Below are 16,844 nucleotides of genomic sequence, written 5' to 3' on the forward strand. Positions count from 1 at the left end.
AACATTTTTCTTTTCACATAACGGGTTTCTGTAAGTGCATAGCACAAAAATGAATTTGAGTTTATGAGACACTCTTGTATGTGGGGTTTTCTGCCTACTTATGCTAGCTCTAGATGCTCCCTCAGTCCAGACAAATATATACGTAGGTAAATGTCATGTCCACAAAGTATTGCCGTCACCCCTGTGGGACAACAGAATAGAAAATGAATAGCTGGATAGTGTTGCCGACCACTTGTGTGCTATAACATAAATACTCTGATCACAAATAAAAACAAGTTTTGATCAATTCTAATTACACACAAAAACACTTCTCAGTTTAACTGGACTTTTATTTAGGGATAGGCATAGTATACATTTTCTTTCCTGGAAAATCCCACAAATGATGGAAACATTCCTGTGTCCTAATGGATTGTATTTGAAAATCAAAGAAAAAAAGTTGTGTACCCTTGTACCCAGTGTAGTAAAATAAAGCTCAGCAACAGGCATTCTTCCAAGACCATACTTAATGGTAATTTAATTTGGTTATAACTGCATTTTCATTTTAATACCATAAAATGGAATATGAATAAGCAAATAGTGCATTTCGTAATAAAGGGGGGGATGCACCACAAAAGCAAAGTCAGGAGCTAGTAAAAGGCAAAAATCCTTTAAACAATCTAACAATAAAATCACATTTTGTTGCATGACACCTGCTTTTGTAGATGAATTTACTTGCTTTTTCCCGACACCATTGCACCAAACTCCTGGATGGTTAGTTGCTTGTTCATGTACTGTTGAAGGTGAAGATTTGTGATGTGCCCAAGACTCAAAGCATCATCAATAGAGAATTTTTTCCCTGATTTCCTGTCATGGAGTACAGATGACTCTCCCTTGGGGCCCTTGACTGTGATCTCCTCCCAGTCACATTCCTGGCTTTGCAGGTTGACAAACATCTTCCAGTCGATCAGCCCCAGTTTGAAGGCTTCCTCTGGTCGCATTTCTTTCCCTGTGTCTGGGTCAATAACAACAATAGACCTTCGCAGATGGCTCTCTCTTTGTTCTCTCTTCATTCTAACAGCTGACAGATTCTTTTGTAGCCTCTCTATCTCCTCATCCTTTTTTATGGTGATGCCTCTGAGCTCTGTAAGTTCTCTCTGTAGAGAGTCGAGCCTCAACTCCAGGTTCTTTCCATCCTCTCTTGGTGCAGACTCGGTGATAAGTTGGGTCTCTTTGCTGGTGATCTCAATCTCAGAACGGAGCTTGCGGATTTCATTCTGCAGTCTTTGGTTCTCGTGCTGCAAACGAGTACTTTCATCTCGAATGTAGTCCAGCTCCTTACTTGACTTGGTGTTGGAAAATTCAATCTCAGAGAGCCTGGAAGTGACAGTTATCATCTCTTGGTCGAGTTCTCTCTTTCTCCTTTTTTCCTCCTCCAGTGTCCTCTTGAGGTTCTCAATCTCAAGCTCAGCCTCAGGATCCTTCTCAACCTGGACCTTCTCGGTGCGAACAATTCTTTCTTTCACATCCATTTTCTCCAAGGTGACCTGCTGCTGGATCAGCGCATTCAGTTCTTTCTCAAGCAAGATGCGTTTATGCTTCTCTTCATCCAGCTGAAGTTTTAGAATAGAATGTTCCTTCTCTTGTTGGGGATCCTGCTGCAGGACTACCTTTTGTTTGACGGTCACCTTCTCACGATTTTCTTTGTCTCGCATCTCCAGCTCAGTAAGTCTGACCCGAAGCCTCTGGATTTCCAGTTCAGCTTCACGTCTTGCCCTACGTTCACGCTCAAGTTCCTCCAACTGCATTTCCAAGTCGGCCTTCAGTCTCTGCAGTTGATAGAGCTCTGCTTTCAGAGAATCCTTCTGTCTCTGCTCATTGTTAATGTTTTGTAAGAAAGTTTCACACTCTGATCGGAGTAGAGCATCCTCTTCCATCTTGACCACTTCCTGCTGAACAAATTTCTCGCGGACCTGAGACAGATCTATCTTCCTCAATCTGATCCTTTCTTCTTGGGATGACCTTTCCCTCTCAAGTTCGAGACGTTTCGACTGTTCATCAGCCAGTTTTCTTTTAAGGATCTCAACCTCCTCCTTAGTTTTGGGATCCTCTCTGTACTGCAGCACTTCATTGACAACCTCTTTAATCTGCACTTGAGGTTTCATTTCTTTCCATCTTTGAATTTCGTCATTCAGTTGGCGAATCTCCATCTCAGATTTCTCAGTCTGGTGAGTTTTGTCAACAATTTCATTGCGAAGTCTCTCAAGTTCTCTTTCAGTCTGTGGATCGGTCTTGTACTTGATGACCTCTTTAATCATCTCCTTGACCTCCACTAGAGGTCCCCTGTTCTTGAGCATGTTCAGCTCATCCTGCAAAGATCTAAACTGGATTTCTGCATCTTTATAGCGCCTCTGCTGTTCGACAAGTTCAAGTCGGAGATTGGCTACCTCGTTCTCAGCTTTGGGGTCAGGACGGACAATTTCCCGCATCTTCTCTTGGATCACAACCTTGGACTTCTCCTCCTCTAGACCAGCAATTTTTCTTTGGAGGTCAGTTTTTTCTCGTTGGGATGATCTCCGTTTGGTCTTCTCATCTTCATATTGCCTCCTAAGGTTTTCCACCTCCCTTTCCAAGGCAATGTCTTTCTCTACTTTAAGCACCTCCTTAATGGAAATCTTCTCCTCAGCCATTGATTTCTCCTTCTCCAGTCTACGGAGTTTCTCTTGAAGAAATTTCAATTCATCCTCCAATTGCTTCCTTCCGTCAGTTTCTTTTTGTCTCCTGTTCAAGAGAACTCTGTATTCTGTTTCGAGTTGAGGGTCATTTTGTACTTTTATCACCTCCTCTTCTTTGATAACTTCCTGCTCTTTATTCTTCTCCTCGGCCAGAATTGTCACCTGCTTTTGTATCTGAATAAGCTCATTATCTTTAAGCAACTTTTGCCTTCTGAGCTCGTCCAACTCTTCCCGAAGCTTGCGCATTTCCTCTTCCTGACCACGGTCTCTTTCAATTCTGAGAACCTCCTTCACCATGTATTGCTGCGCTCCTTCCTTGACCTCGGTCTCAAGACCACGCAGCTTCAATTTTAGTACCTCGAGGTCATTCTCCAGAACATGGGTAACCCGGCGTTCCTCTGAAAGCTTCTGTTGTACCTTGTACACTTCCTCGTCTAGCTGAGGATCGGGAACTTTTTTGATGAGCTCCTTCTTAACAATTGTATCCTGAGGCTTCTGTCCTTCTAGGACATATATCTCAGTCTGGATTATCTCAATTTCTTTCTCTAACTGCTCCCTCCTTTGGATCTCATCTTGTAACTGCTTCTTAATTCTCCACAGATCCCCTCCAGCATTAACTGACTGGACATTTGTAGAATGGATCAAAGGGATATCTGGTTGCTAAAGAAGAAAGTATAGAGTAATGTTTAATCCATGCTAAAAGTATTTATATTCATGATGATATTTATGTTAATTATCATGCAGAAATTCACCTGGTTGAGAAGGCTATGGGCGAACTCAAGATTTAGAAGTCTTTGCTTGTTCAGAGAATTCACCTCAGTATATTTGGACTCAATAGCAGCTTCCTGCAGAGGGAAAAATAAAATGTCATTGGAACAAATGCAGTATGAGGCCTTTTTGTGTGTACGTGAATGCATAGGCAAGTGTGTGCCACCACAAGCAAACAAGAAGCATCGTATTGGTACACACATTATTATTGAACTAGTAATATTTTCCATATGATTCTGGAGAACTCAAAGCTGATGTACTTGCAGGGAGCCAAAACTTATGTAATTTTTGGACAAATGAATTGAAATTGGATAATTTCCTGCAACACCCTAGATGATTTCTCACACCAAACTAGGGGTACCACGACATTCTGGTTGGGAATCACTGTTTTAACAACCATGCATTCATTAGTGTTTGATTGAACTAACACAAACTTTGGCAAGGTGCCCTACCTCTGCTTTGACTACCAGTGCAGGGGATTCCATTCGGCTCCGCTTGTACGTCTGAGGTACAAGTCCATCATCAAGGTCAAGTATGGATCTGAACTTCTCAGTTTCAGTCTCATAGTCCTACAAAGATCCATCGGTAAGGTTCAAACCATTACCATATTGTTTTTCATTTGCGTAAGCTATGACTGGTGTGAAAAAATCTCTTACTTTGATAGCTTGCTGGTAAAGTCGACCATTTTTGGAAAGATTGTTCAAGTCGGGTTCCTTTCTTGCAATGTCAGACAGCAAGTTCTGCAGACAAGGGAGTAGAATAGTAAGTCCTACTTGTACTGTTTGTAATCTTGTTCCACAGTGAAAAATGTGTTATCATAGTCAGGTTCAGTGGCAAATAGCGCTAACCCTCTGATTCTTAAGTTTGATCTCCAGTTGCTTTATGTCATCGGTTTCAGATGGCTCGTAGTTTGGAATACGAGCCAGCCAGTTGTTCATGTTGTTATAATCATTGCGATAATTATTGTGTGACATCTTAGCCCTCTGCAAACTTTGAGACCTGTGACATAGTGTAAAGAAGAGCAATAAACGGTATGGTTCGAAGGTTGAATTTCTGAATTGTCTTTCTCATTAGGACACTCTGACCTGGTGTCGAGCTGATTGTTCAGGATGTTGAAGCGCTTGTTTAGCTTCTGGACATCAGCTTCCTGCCTCTCAATGTCAGGACAATGCTCTTGGAATTTTATGGCCATTTGGTCAGCGCTGCCTTTGGCCAAACGCAGGTTCTGCTCAGTCTCGTTGACTACTGCCCTCTTGGATCTTAGATCTGAGGCAATATCCTGTCAGTGTAGACAAGGGACAATAGTTAGGTAGACAGCTATGTTGAGAAAAGAACAAAAAACAGACAAAAACCTTGGTTGGGAAATGATCAAAAAAATGAATAAATCATTGATAAAAAAAAAAATCATCTTTTTATAAAACATTTGCAAAATAGTAATTATTTATTTTACTTGTCCCATTACTTTCAACAACGAAATAATCTGCATGGATAAAGTACAGAACACTCTTTGTAGCACACAAGACATGGTAAAAATACAATAGGTAACACTGTATCTTTTGTCTCTCTCTTCCTGTTTTTTACACTATGGCACAGGTAATGTATCTGTCTTGTAAAATGGAAGATTAGTCTTTAATCTTACTGCAAGCTCGCGCTGAGCTTTCTCCAACGAGGACATGTCAGAAGGAGCAACATCCTCCCTGGCCAACCTGTTCTCATAGCCGGACAGCAAAGACTTTCCATTGTGAAGTGAAGCCTCCAGCTGGTTAGAATTCCTCATTCTAAAGGAAAGCAGGATTTAATGGTTAGCTTAGTGAAATTTCAAACAGGCTAAAAGAGGACTGAAAGGAACACAATCATATCAACAATGCTGCTGCAGTAGGTGAGATAGTGAGACATAATTAGTGTCAATAATTTAGTAAATAATTTTGTGTCGTACTTTTCCTGAGAGGACTGAAGAAGCTGCTCTAAGTAGTTGTACTTCCTGTTGACATCATCTGCTTTGTTATGAAGGTAAGGAGCACTGGGGCATGTTGAATTTGAGACCAAAAAGTTCTTTGCGTCTTGTACTTTGGAGGTCTTTTCTGGTTCGATTCTATGAACTGCAATGTCAATATCCTGGAAAAATGGACGAGTTTGTGGGTTAATAATTATTTAGAGGTAGAATGGCTAACAACAATTAAAGTCCTGTAATTACCCTCAAATCCTGCAGGCGGTCACCGCTATCCTGGAGCGGCTTCTTCAGCTCCAGTGGTGGGCGTATTCGAGCTTGAATGGCCCTCTCTTGTATGTCCAGGTCTCTGGAAACCTTATCCAGTCCAGCCATCAGCTGGCGACATTGTTGCTCCTGCTTGTCTGATGACAAGAGATTACACACAGACATGTTAAGAATGATTTTAGTTGTCATTTTCAGCGATGTAGAATGGATTGCATCATTTAGCGACATTCGGTGAAAATACTAGAAACATATCTGGTCTTATTATGATCTTATTAGCGATTGTATTCAACTGTTATCGGTGGTAGTTTTATTGGTCAGCATACGGTAAGTTGATTCTCAAATTACACGGCAATTTCTGTGAGATACATGATGGAACATGCAAAATAAGCATCAGCTTTACCTGCACCACCACTGGATTTTTTCAGCTCATCAAAGCGCTTCAACAGTGCCGCTTTGCTGTCTCCCATCTTGTGCCTGAGAGAACCTTGCTGCGCCGCCAGGCTGGTTACGCACAACATTGCAATGATTACGGCGTTATATCGTCAATCCAGGATGTGTTATGACTTTAAAACTATACCAACTCACTTGTCAGCGAGGGCCACTGCGTCAGCGTCTGTGGGGGGAATAATGAAACAGATGGCTGGAGCAGACACCTTTTGCCCAGCTGCGTCCTTTACGTCCCACTTGGGTCCATTGTTGCGAAGCAGACTGTATCTGCTCCCACGCACAATCGGGCCCTACACCATCCAAAAAATACATCATGCAATTCAAAGCAAAGCTTATGTATAATGTTAGGTCTTATTTTTAAAACTACATGATGTCAAAAATAGCTCTGCATTGAAGTGTCAAGACTAGAGTACTACAATGAATGTTCTGTTTCAGCCACATCTTAAAGTGGAAATTAACCCAAACATATTTTTTCAAGAATATATTCCCAGCAGGCCCACTAGTTGAAACACAGCATTCTGATTGAGTTTGTGGAATATGAGTTAAGCAGCAAAATCCACCCCTTTTTAGCCATCTCTAGCCACAAGAACTGTCAGTACCTCATCTGTGTCGAAATCGCACAGAGACTCAACGGGGAGAAGCTTTTGAGAGTTCTCTCTTCTGGCCTTCAGGGGCAAAACTTGAAGGCCACGCTTCTGAAGAGTCTTGACCCGCTCATCAAAGTGCTCCATGGCCTTGGATTGGTCCTATAGAGCCAAACAAATGACGCTTTCAGCCAAGATAATCATAACAGCTGAGAAGTCTTACAAGAAAAGCTTACATCCAGCTCTCTGATCAGAGCCTCCATCTGGTATACATCCTTGAACTCAGGGTTGTATTTCTGTTTGACCTCGGTGTCCAGTCGCTTCAACAGGTCCTGGGTGTCACGTGCCTCCTTCTGATACTAATCGCCCACACATGCACACGTTCTGTTACACGTTTGAATGTCTGCGTGTGCATGCTTTCGCGTGTAGTTAGAACCCAGTATAAACTTGTTTAAGTGCTCATATGCTATCAGTGTCTAACCTTGTGGTACTCGTCCATGTGTTTCAGGTGATTTTCCTCACAGATGAGCAGATTTAGGTACTCCTTCCAGTCAGCATGTACTGCCTCCATATGAGCCTGGGGAAAGAGTGTCAGTAATTATTTGAAAATGTCCTGTGATGATATTTTTGAAAACATAGGTACATGTGCACATAGGTACTTTAGATACTGGGGGTATATATTTTTAACCTCAGAACGTATTATTTTACATAACAAGACTACTATGAAAATATTATATTAACATCATAACACATTACATGGTCAATCATTATATTCAATTGTAATCGTTTTTAATATTATTATTGCTTTCGCTCAATGTCTCAAAGCCAGTGATGCGTGCGGAGTCTGTTTTTAATTTAATTTACCAAATGTTTTGTTCATGTACCAAAAAGAACTACAATGTCTATACCGTCTGTGGAGGAAAAAACAAAACCATGTAAGCGATACCTCAATAACATTTGCCCCTGGATGCTTTGATGCAATCAACTTTTCTCCATCTTCATTGAGCTTGGTGATTGTCGCCTCCTTGGATTCCAGACATTTGCTGATGAAGTTCTGTTGGGACAAGAGGGATGCTGACTATATTGATTGATCACGATATAGGCTCTGAAAATGGAAGAAAGACTTCTATTCATACTGTACTGTAGTTCGTTTTTGAAGGGGTTCTAGATAGATAGCTAGATAGCAAGATAGCTAGATAGCTAGCTAGCTAGATAGATACACAGATATCATAATCATATGATGATTTTGGAGGTACGAGGATTCCACCCGAGGCCAGCCTGACATCCAGGATTGGGAAATCATACTACCATACTAAATTCTCACTATTGTTGATAGTGTTTTCACTTCACTGTGTACCTCATACTGCCTCTGGCGGGCAGGGTAGTCTAAGTTGCTGTCACTCCAGTCATAGTTGATTCTCTCATCAGCCTGCTGGTCCATCCAGTAAAGCTCATTGGTGCAGCGTTGCATGTAGTCACGCAGGCTCAGCAGGTGGCGCTGGCGATCGCTGGAAAGGGCCTAGGGAGGGGGGAAATTTTAAATATGTTTACGCATGACATTACACGAGAGCAAGATAGTGTGGGACTTTAATTACCAGCAGTTTGTTGTACTTCATCTGGAGGCCGCTGACATATTCCTGGAGAAATACAGACAAAACATGTTGTTGTTTGCCTCTGGTTTACCAAAGAAAAAGCATTTGATGCTTTGCTTTGCCTCTCTTTGTACCTTTTCACCACCAGCAGAAATGTGTGGAGCCAAAGCCTCCACCTCACTATGGAAGATGTTGTGCTCCTCCACGTCATTCTCAACAGATGGTAGATCCTGGCCAAAACCCTTGTTGCTCAGATTGTCCTAGGAAACCACCAGATATATACAGTATAAGCAGACGTCTCACTTTACTCATGCATAGTGATGTACTGATTCAAAGTAATGATATCAACTTTATAAAAAACATAATAATATGCAATATTTATCGTAAACATCTCATACAAATCGAGGACAGATGTCAGAGCCCATTCATTTTGAGTTGCTGTCTTCTTACAGGTTTTCTCAGTTGCTTTGGCCCTGACATGTTCAGTGGCACACATATTCACTTTGGAGCGATGAACTAAGGATTTTGAGAAAGAACCTAGCTTTTGAAGGGGAGCCAGGATGTTTTTTTCTGTTTGTACGGATTGTTTTGGGAAAAGCACTTACAGTTTTGCAAATCTCGATTGTGATCTGAGAAATCCAAAGCGACTGAAAAAAACTGTAAAAACAAAACTGCTTGGCTACTTGATTGCTTTCACAAACGAAACCACCGCTGGATATGCATTATGCCGGTGTATATCGGACTTCCTACCAGTTTCTCATCCATCATGTTGCCCCAGTTGATGGTGGGCACCCCCTCAGTGCGGATGAGTTGGTAGATGCGGTCATGATCCTCTCTCAGTTTATTCACTCTCTCACGCAGCTGCTTCATGCTGTGGCCACACACACACACACATGCACGCACACATGGAAAAACTCATTTAGTCATTTAGGATCAGCATGAGGAAGGCGCAGTCTATTTCTTACTCTTGTTCTATCATCTCTGCCTGAGGATGCTGAAGGCGCTTGGCATTGACAGCATCTTCATCCAGGCCAACGAGCAGCGTCAGTGAATTGAGGAGTCGCTTGTTGGTGTCCTCCTGGTACAGTGGCTGCTTGCCCTCATTGATCTTACTTACATCCTGCAAGTATAAAGCAGGGTGAGAAAAACATACCGGCAATAAACTCCATGTGAAACACAATTCCGAGGGAAGTTTATTTTTCTCTCTCAAATGTACTGTTATAGGTTTTTTTTTCCACATTGCATATTCAGTGTGTGACCTCACCCACTCATCGAACTAAAATCAACACATGTTCTCGCCTCATTGGGATTTTCATATTCCCTTTATCAGATGTGAGGGATGTGAATCACATGACTCGAGTCAGTTTTATACAGGGGTGATCAAAAAAAGATTGTCTGTCTGCCCTAATTCTATGAGCTGTTAAAATGCGTGCAGAAAGTTTAACCTAATACAATTGATTAATGACCCAAAATATACAATTTGGAGTTCAAGCAAAATTTTGCTGGATTGTGTTTTTTTTTTTAAATGATCAGATTCATTATTAAGAATGGCTGTATTGAAAGATGTCTGACAACCTGTTAAGAATTCTGTACCTTGTTGAGGTTCTGTTCCACATCATAGATGTTCTTCTCCACTTTATCAGCATTCCTCTGCAGCTTCTCGATCAGAGCCGTCAATTCTGTTGAGTTAACACTCCTAAAAGAAAAAACAAGAAAACAAGTTACAACTATTACATAACTTCAAAAGTAGAGATGGACCGATATGTTTTTTTTTTCAGAGCCGATACCGCTACCGATTATTAGTAGTCAATGGGGCCGATTATTTGGAGCCCATATGAATTTTTCCATATAAAAAGAAAATATTGGCATCAAGATCTAAAAAAAAAAGAAAAAAAGAAAACTTTCTTGAAATGTCGTTAAGCATATGTTTATTTAACAATTGTTCATATTTGCATAATGTTGATTTTTATGTATTATCATTATTACTATACATTTTTGACAATATACATCTTTGTTAGAAAATTCTAACATAAAGTTCAGGGAGCACCCAGGGTTGTCAGCATGTCTTCAAAAGTTAAATGAGAACTTCAATGAAAACTTAAAAAATAGCTCCATATAGTTTTCTACAGTAAATGAAGTTCTCCAAAATTTCAAAATGACAGAAAAGATAAACTTTCACATATCTTTGTTTTGATTTCAACACAGTTTTAAATTGATTTATTATGTGCCATCAGATTTTTTTTTTTTTTTAAATTCAATGCCGATCGGTCTATCCCTATTCAATGATAGGACCAAATGTCTTTGCAGCATATACCAGCAAAAACTCTGTCATCAAAAAATTGTTTATTGTCATGGTGGTACAAGTGGCATAGACTTGAAAGGTACCTTGGTACTTTAAAATGTAACAACTCTTATTGATTTGCAATTGTTCTGTCTGTTTATATAAAATTAAGTTTGCTTTCATCTATAGACATTGATTTAATTCACAATCACTAGAGTTGAGTCTCTTGCACTAATATGCAAAACATAGTCAGAATGCCTTAAAACCGATGAGCCTCTCCTAATTAAGTTTGATTTCAACTAAAATACATAAATGAGCTACATCTTATATACCAACCCCCAACGCATACTCAATTCAGACCCACTGTGAGTGAGTTCCCCATGGACTTTCGCACACATTGCAATCATTGCAGTCAAAGTGATAGCACACGAGGTGTGTCTGCTCAGAGATAGGAAAGAAGCAAAAAACAGCTGGGCCAGTTTGCTGTCAAGTGTTGTGTTGCCTTCATCTTCACCTCATAGAAATAATTGAAGAAACCAGAAAACACATCAGTTATGCACTGTAACTTTGTAAGCAGCATTTGAGCTCAATGTGATTATTTTCAACCAGATCACCTCCGTTCCAATGAAACCAGAGCTTTTACTGAATAGCTGTGAATCATCCACTTGGTATTAATATCCCAGAGGACAAGAAGAATATCTTTAAATCTAGATATGGCTAATATCTTTAATATTTAATATTAAAACGACTTCATGTGAAAGGTAAAGACCAAACATTTCCCATTTATGCACAAATATGGCTCAATAGAGGTTGAGCTAGTTTCTTCAATCCTGAGATGTTGTTAGGTGCAAATAAATTAACAGAAAAAAAAATATGATCCAGATGTTTATGGAATCAGCGCCTTAGGTATGACTTGCATTATAGCAACAAGTAAATGGCTATGTAAGGTAACTTGGCATTCTGTGACAGTGCGTGTGTGTGTTTGACAGGTCATGTCTATGTCATTTTAAAACACTAGTTCACATTCATCTCCTCAGGCACAGCATAGCCACACCCACTCAGCCACAGCATTAAACAAACCTTACATAACTCCCGCTGGATGCATGCCGCACGGCCACTTTAATTCCAACCTCTTTCGGGATTTTTATACGAAACAAATCGAAAACAAGTTTGGACTGGCTTGTGGTCTAATGTCTGACAATCTAATTCCATCAGGTGATTTGTCTCCTTCAAACAAAAACCCACAATTGCAAACATGATATTCTCAGTGACGTTCTTAACCAACAGGTCCTTGTGTAAGCCAACATGTGACTTTTCTCCTTTGCGTGCCTTTATTATTATTTTTTTTTACATGCGGTCACATTGGACACACAAAAAAAGCAAGTGTAGTGAATATGCTTTCAAATGACAAACAGCAGGGTAGTGTGGTTTAGTTGGAACATTTGAAAGAAATGTCATGGTTTTCCTGCTTGTTTTTTTCTCTAAACATGTTGTCAAATATTTCCTTGGTTGCTCACTTGCACTAATTCAAAGTAGTGCTGGTTAGGGGAAATTCCTGGCACAAAAGCATTAGAAATATAACATTCAGATGTTTCCACAGAGAGGGGGGGGGCTAATTGGGAACAGAAGGCCTTACTATAGTCATAGTAGGTGTGGTTGTTGCTGTTGTCATTTGTTGTGATTGTCAGAGAAAATCCTTCAACTGGCGCCTGGTCTTCTTGTGCACTTGTTGGGAGGGACATCATACCTTATCTGTTAGTTAAATTTGCCAAAATTCTAAATTCAAGGGGTTATTCAATGCTTGGAACAGGTCTAAACTCGCATATAAACAGTTTGAGGCTTTTCTCAGTTTTCCTCTCGCTCTCTATATATATAATGTATATATATATTTCTGTTCAGCAACCAAATTTAAAAAAGCAGCAACAAATAAAAAATGGGCGGAGTTGCATCATGGAAATTCCTCCTTGTGGGTGGCAATGGCAGCTGGCCAATAGAGGGCGCTAGAGTGTCTATCCCACCACTCACTAAGAAAACAAATCAAGAAAAATGGATCTGAACTAAAATATATACAAATATTTATAAATACATACATTTTTTTAATTTTTGCTAAATTTTTACCTGGAGACTTGTTAAAAGTTGTACATGTGCAATCGCTCCTTTTCACTACAAGACATAGGAGCAAATGGGGCTCAGAAATCCTTAGCTCTAGGCACACATTACTATTGCGTTTGGTGTTAAATGCCATGCGAATATCGACTCGTCTGAAATGGCTAAAAATGACCGTGAATGACGTATGAATGACGTCTCATAATACCTCTGCAACTTGCTAGCTCACCCTAAAACTGCTCGGGTGACTTGGTGTGGTGTAATGTTGTCCACAGAGCTATATCAAGAGCCATGCAGACATCTACATATGGTTTATTATTGTCTGCAGAATTACATTGAAACATACAACTAGTATGCCTATTGCCTAGCATGCTTTACAGTTGTCTGATGATGTTTGCAGGCTGTGATACTTGTCACTGTGTATTTACTATTCATATGTATTTATTTATTGCTGGCGTTGGGCCAAAACTTTGTACCTCCAAAACTTAACATTTTTGGGTCTACTTTTACTTTTCAGGAGACCCAAAAATGTTAAGTTTGCTCAATCATTAGCATTGCATCGTGAAAGAGAGCAAGCCATTTTCAACATTTTAGATTGTCAATAATGTATAAAAATAACACCCAGGTGTGTGTGGACTGACCAATAGTATAGATTTTTGATCAAATATGAAATTCACCAAAATGTGACTTGAGGTTTTGGCCTTTGTTTGGCCTAATCTTTATATAATTGTAATATTATTGGTCCCCTTGAGTTTCGGTATCGGCCCTGAAAAAAGCATATCAGCCTATAATTTATTTATATATATATATATATATATATATATATATATATATATATATATATATATATATATATATATATATATATATATATATATATATATATATATTAGCAAATCATAAAATTTTAATGAAATTAAGGAACCACCTCATTGTTAGTACAAATTATGCAATGCTTTTTTTCTTTGATGACAGTCCGGTGAACTACCTGGAAAATATACTTCACTCACTTCTGTTATTTACAATGTTATTCTAGGGGGGGCCCCCAACACTCCCTAAAACCTGCCGAATGACGAGGAGCATGACGCTCAACTCTCGAACACATCTCCAAGCTGCTGAGAGACGGAGAGCAGGTCACTACAAATTCAAATACAAAGAGCCTTTTTGGGAGATGATGATAATAATAATAAATAATAATAATAATAACTTAAACACCGCAAATGAGTCAAGCAAAATGTCATCAAGGCTTGGTTCAGGAATACAGTACAGTATTGTGGGAGAGGCTGCAAGCATTTCCGTCCACATTGTGTTTCAAAGCAGGTACAGCTGAATACCTATCAAACCAGTTACTACAACTTTACAACAGTGCCACACCCTCACTTGAAAAGAGCACAAATCATGCAAACTAATAGGCAAGTATTTAACACTCACACCCACGTCTATGAGGGTGTTAACATTGTTCATGTTGTGTAAAATTCACATACCTGCATAAACTCATATTTTGGAAATATGACTAATATAAATTAAATCGGCGCATGTGTAAAGGTAAGTGTAGTCATTTGTAGCTCTATTAAGTGGGTAGTTTTCTGTGAAATAAGTTGACAGCACGGCGTAGTTACTTTGGATGAAAGATTACGGAAAGTCTGTCTTGTAACGCGCACACTAACTACAATGAGACACATTGTCAATTCAAACGGCAACTTACGTTTGCTTGACGGGGCTAACGATGGAACTTTTTTTACTCTTCTTCATGGTGACAGGTGGCCTGTCGGCAGCTTCCAATTAAACACCACTGCCAGAAAGTCAGCTCAACGTCGGATGTCTTCCGGAGTGTTGATCCACCGCTGCCCGCGTGTAAGTGGCGAGTGTCAGCTGTGTCCACACACCCTTCACTATGTCGACGCGTCCCCTCCCACACTTGCCCGACCAGCTACACTGCGCTCATTACCTGGAGAAGCCACTTTTTGACTTGACTTTTGTCGCTCCACACCTGTCTCGTTGACAGCCAGCAGCGAACAGGGCGGGGCTACATGAAGGCATTCAGGTATCTACAGCCAAAGGCGCCTGCGCGCGCGCGCACACGCACGTGCACAGCGTGCATTGCATTGCACTGGCTGAACTGGTCCAACTTGTCTTCAGTATGCATGTATGTGTGAACGCCAAGACACGAGGGCGTTATACATCAAGAATGTGACGTGCACTGTAATGCACATACTACAGAATGCGATTGACTCTTAAACGGGTACAATCGCTTCTTGCTGCTCAGTGCTCAGCATCTCCCGTCTGGAGATTGAAAGCTCTCTCCGTGCTTGCGTGGGTGTGCGTTTTCTCCGAGAACTCCTCCCCCCTTGCAAAAAACATAAATGGTTGGCTCGTTGAAGACTCCAAATTGTCAATCGATGTTAATGCAGTGGAATGGCCTACAAATACTGACAAAAAAATAAATAAAAAATGGTGGGTTGTTTTCCTTGCTAACTTGCTGGGTAGCTGTGGATTTTGAGCAGATTGGGTTACTTTTACCCAAAGGTTGGGTTAGCAGAATGGGTTGAAGATTGGATTTGGTCAGGCTGAAGAGCTGAAGCTGGTCGCCATTTTTACATAAACAAAAACAAACATATCATGTAAATGACTTGCTGTGGTGACCACTGACAGTGGAAAGTTGCTTCTTCTTATTAGAAAATTTGATACAATTTAAAAAATATTTTTATTAGGTATAATTGGGGCGGCACGGTGATCGACTGGTTAGCACGTCCGCCTCACAGTTCAGAGGTCGTGGGTTCGATCCCGGCCCCGGCCTCCCTGTGGGGAGTTTGCATGTTCTCCCCGTGCCTGTGTGGGTTTTCTCCGGGTACTCCGGTTTCCTCCCGCATTCCAAAAACATGCATGGTAAGTTGATTGGACTCTCTAAATTGCCCCTAGGTGTGATTGTGAGTGCGGATGTTTGTCTCTGTGTGCCCTGCGATTGGCTGGCAACCAATTCAGGGTGTCCCCCGACTACTGCCCGAAGACAGCTGGGATAGGCTCCAGACCGCCCCGCGACCCTTGTGAGGATAAGCGGTCGTGACAATGGATGGATGGAAGGTATAATTGGCCGGGCCGATTGTCGGCGCAGATATTCTTCATTTTGATGAATATCGGCATCGGCCTTTAAAGGGCCTTTTAATGTTCTTTTCCCCCTCCCATTAGCATTTGAATAAGAATACATGATTAATTACATGGGGGACATTTATTGCACAAGCCCACTGACAGTCTACAAGTTTTTTTCCACAAGTGGTGTTTTCCTCCAAAGCAGCTGTTAAAAAACATTTCCGGTTACCAATTATTACATCACCTTTATTCGAGCCAGTACAGCACTTGGCGTTTTGACAGTTTTTGTGCACTGTAATTGCCCTTTTATGTGTGAAGGTGCACTCACGGCTTACTGTGTACATCAATGCTTTTACCTTTTTTTGTTCCCAAAGTACACTGTTAATGTAGAGAGAAGAAAGCTCTCTTCTGGTCACCCCACAGATTTATGTCCATCAATTGCAGGGTTTCACTAATAGACCTAGCGGTGACCTAATCAGATGAGTGCTCAGATATTCAGAATTTCAGACAGACAGTAAGGACACATACAGTCAAACCAACGTGGCTTAAACTTCTAATAGATGAACCACAGATTGGATTTAGTTTGAGTTTTTCTTTGATCAGATATATCTGACCCCTTGCTAACCCAATTACGGCACATTCCAGGGTAGATAGCAAGGTGGGAGTCACTGATGAAAGGTAAGGATCAATACAGGGTATAATCCATAATTGGCTTAAACATTAACAGCATACCTAAGATTCCACATAAACAAGTAGACCCAAATGAGCAGGTATAAGTTGCAGGTGTAGACTGTTTAGTGTTAAAACAATTTTTATGGATGTAAATCTTTTTGCAATTTTGCTTTTGTGAAAAAAATTCCACTCCAATAGCCAACTTAATCAGATACCGTTTATGGGAACAAAGTCCAACAGCTAGAAAACAAATGTTTTTTCGGTTTCAATTCACATAATGCTAAGTACTACTTGGTTGTAATACAATGAAGGTCAACCTGGACATTGCCATTAGTTCATTTGTAACGACAGAACAAAACCCAGAAATGTTACGTTAAATTA

At 40.5% G+C, this 16,844-nt stretch overlaps 1 protein-coding gene across 1 annotated transcript; it reads right to left on the bottom strand.

The window, feature by feature from the left end:
- Nucleotides 1–308: 308 nt before the first annotated feature.
- ppl (periplakin) lies at nucleotides 309–14,672 on the bottom strand. The gene is made up of 22 exons (XM_086055862.1): nucleotides 14,410–14,672; nucleotides 9,911–10,013; nucleotides 9,283–9,437; nucleotides 9,068–9,188; nucleotides 8,452–8,577; nucleotides 8,321–8,362; nucleotides 8,083–8,244; nucleotides 7,672–7,779; nucleotides 7,207–7,302; nucleotides 6,962–7,084; nucleotides 6,741–6,887; nucleotides 6,280–6,431; nucleotides 6,095–6,195; nucleotides 5,674–5,831; nucleotides 5,416–5,594; nucleotides 5,119–5,257; nucleotides 4,565–4,758; nucleotides 4,328–4,478; nucleotides 4,136–4,219; nucleotides 3,932–4,048; nucleotides 3,464–3,556; nucleotides 309–3,371 (listed from the first exon to the last, which is right to left on the bottom strand). The coding sequence occupies exons 1-22, from the start codon at nucleotides 14,454–14,456 to the stop codon at nucleotides 708–710; spliced, it is 5,262 nt and encodes a 1,753-aa protein (XP_085911988.1). The 5' UTR covers nucleotides 14,457–14,672; the 3' UTR covers nucleotides 309–707.
- Between the last annotated feature and the right edge of the window lie 2,172 nt (nucleotides 14,673–16,844).

The sequence above is a fragment of the Filicampus tigris genome, chromosome 16, assembly GCF_054856515.1.
Source record: "Filicampus tigris isolate MCC_2025a chromosome 16, RoL_Ftig_1.0, whole genome shotgun sequence".
Classification (NCBI taxonomy): Eukaryota; Metazoa; Chordata; class Actinopteri; order Syngnathiformes; family Syngnathidae; genus Filicampus; species Filicampus tigris.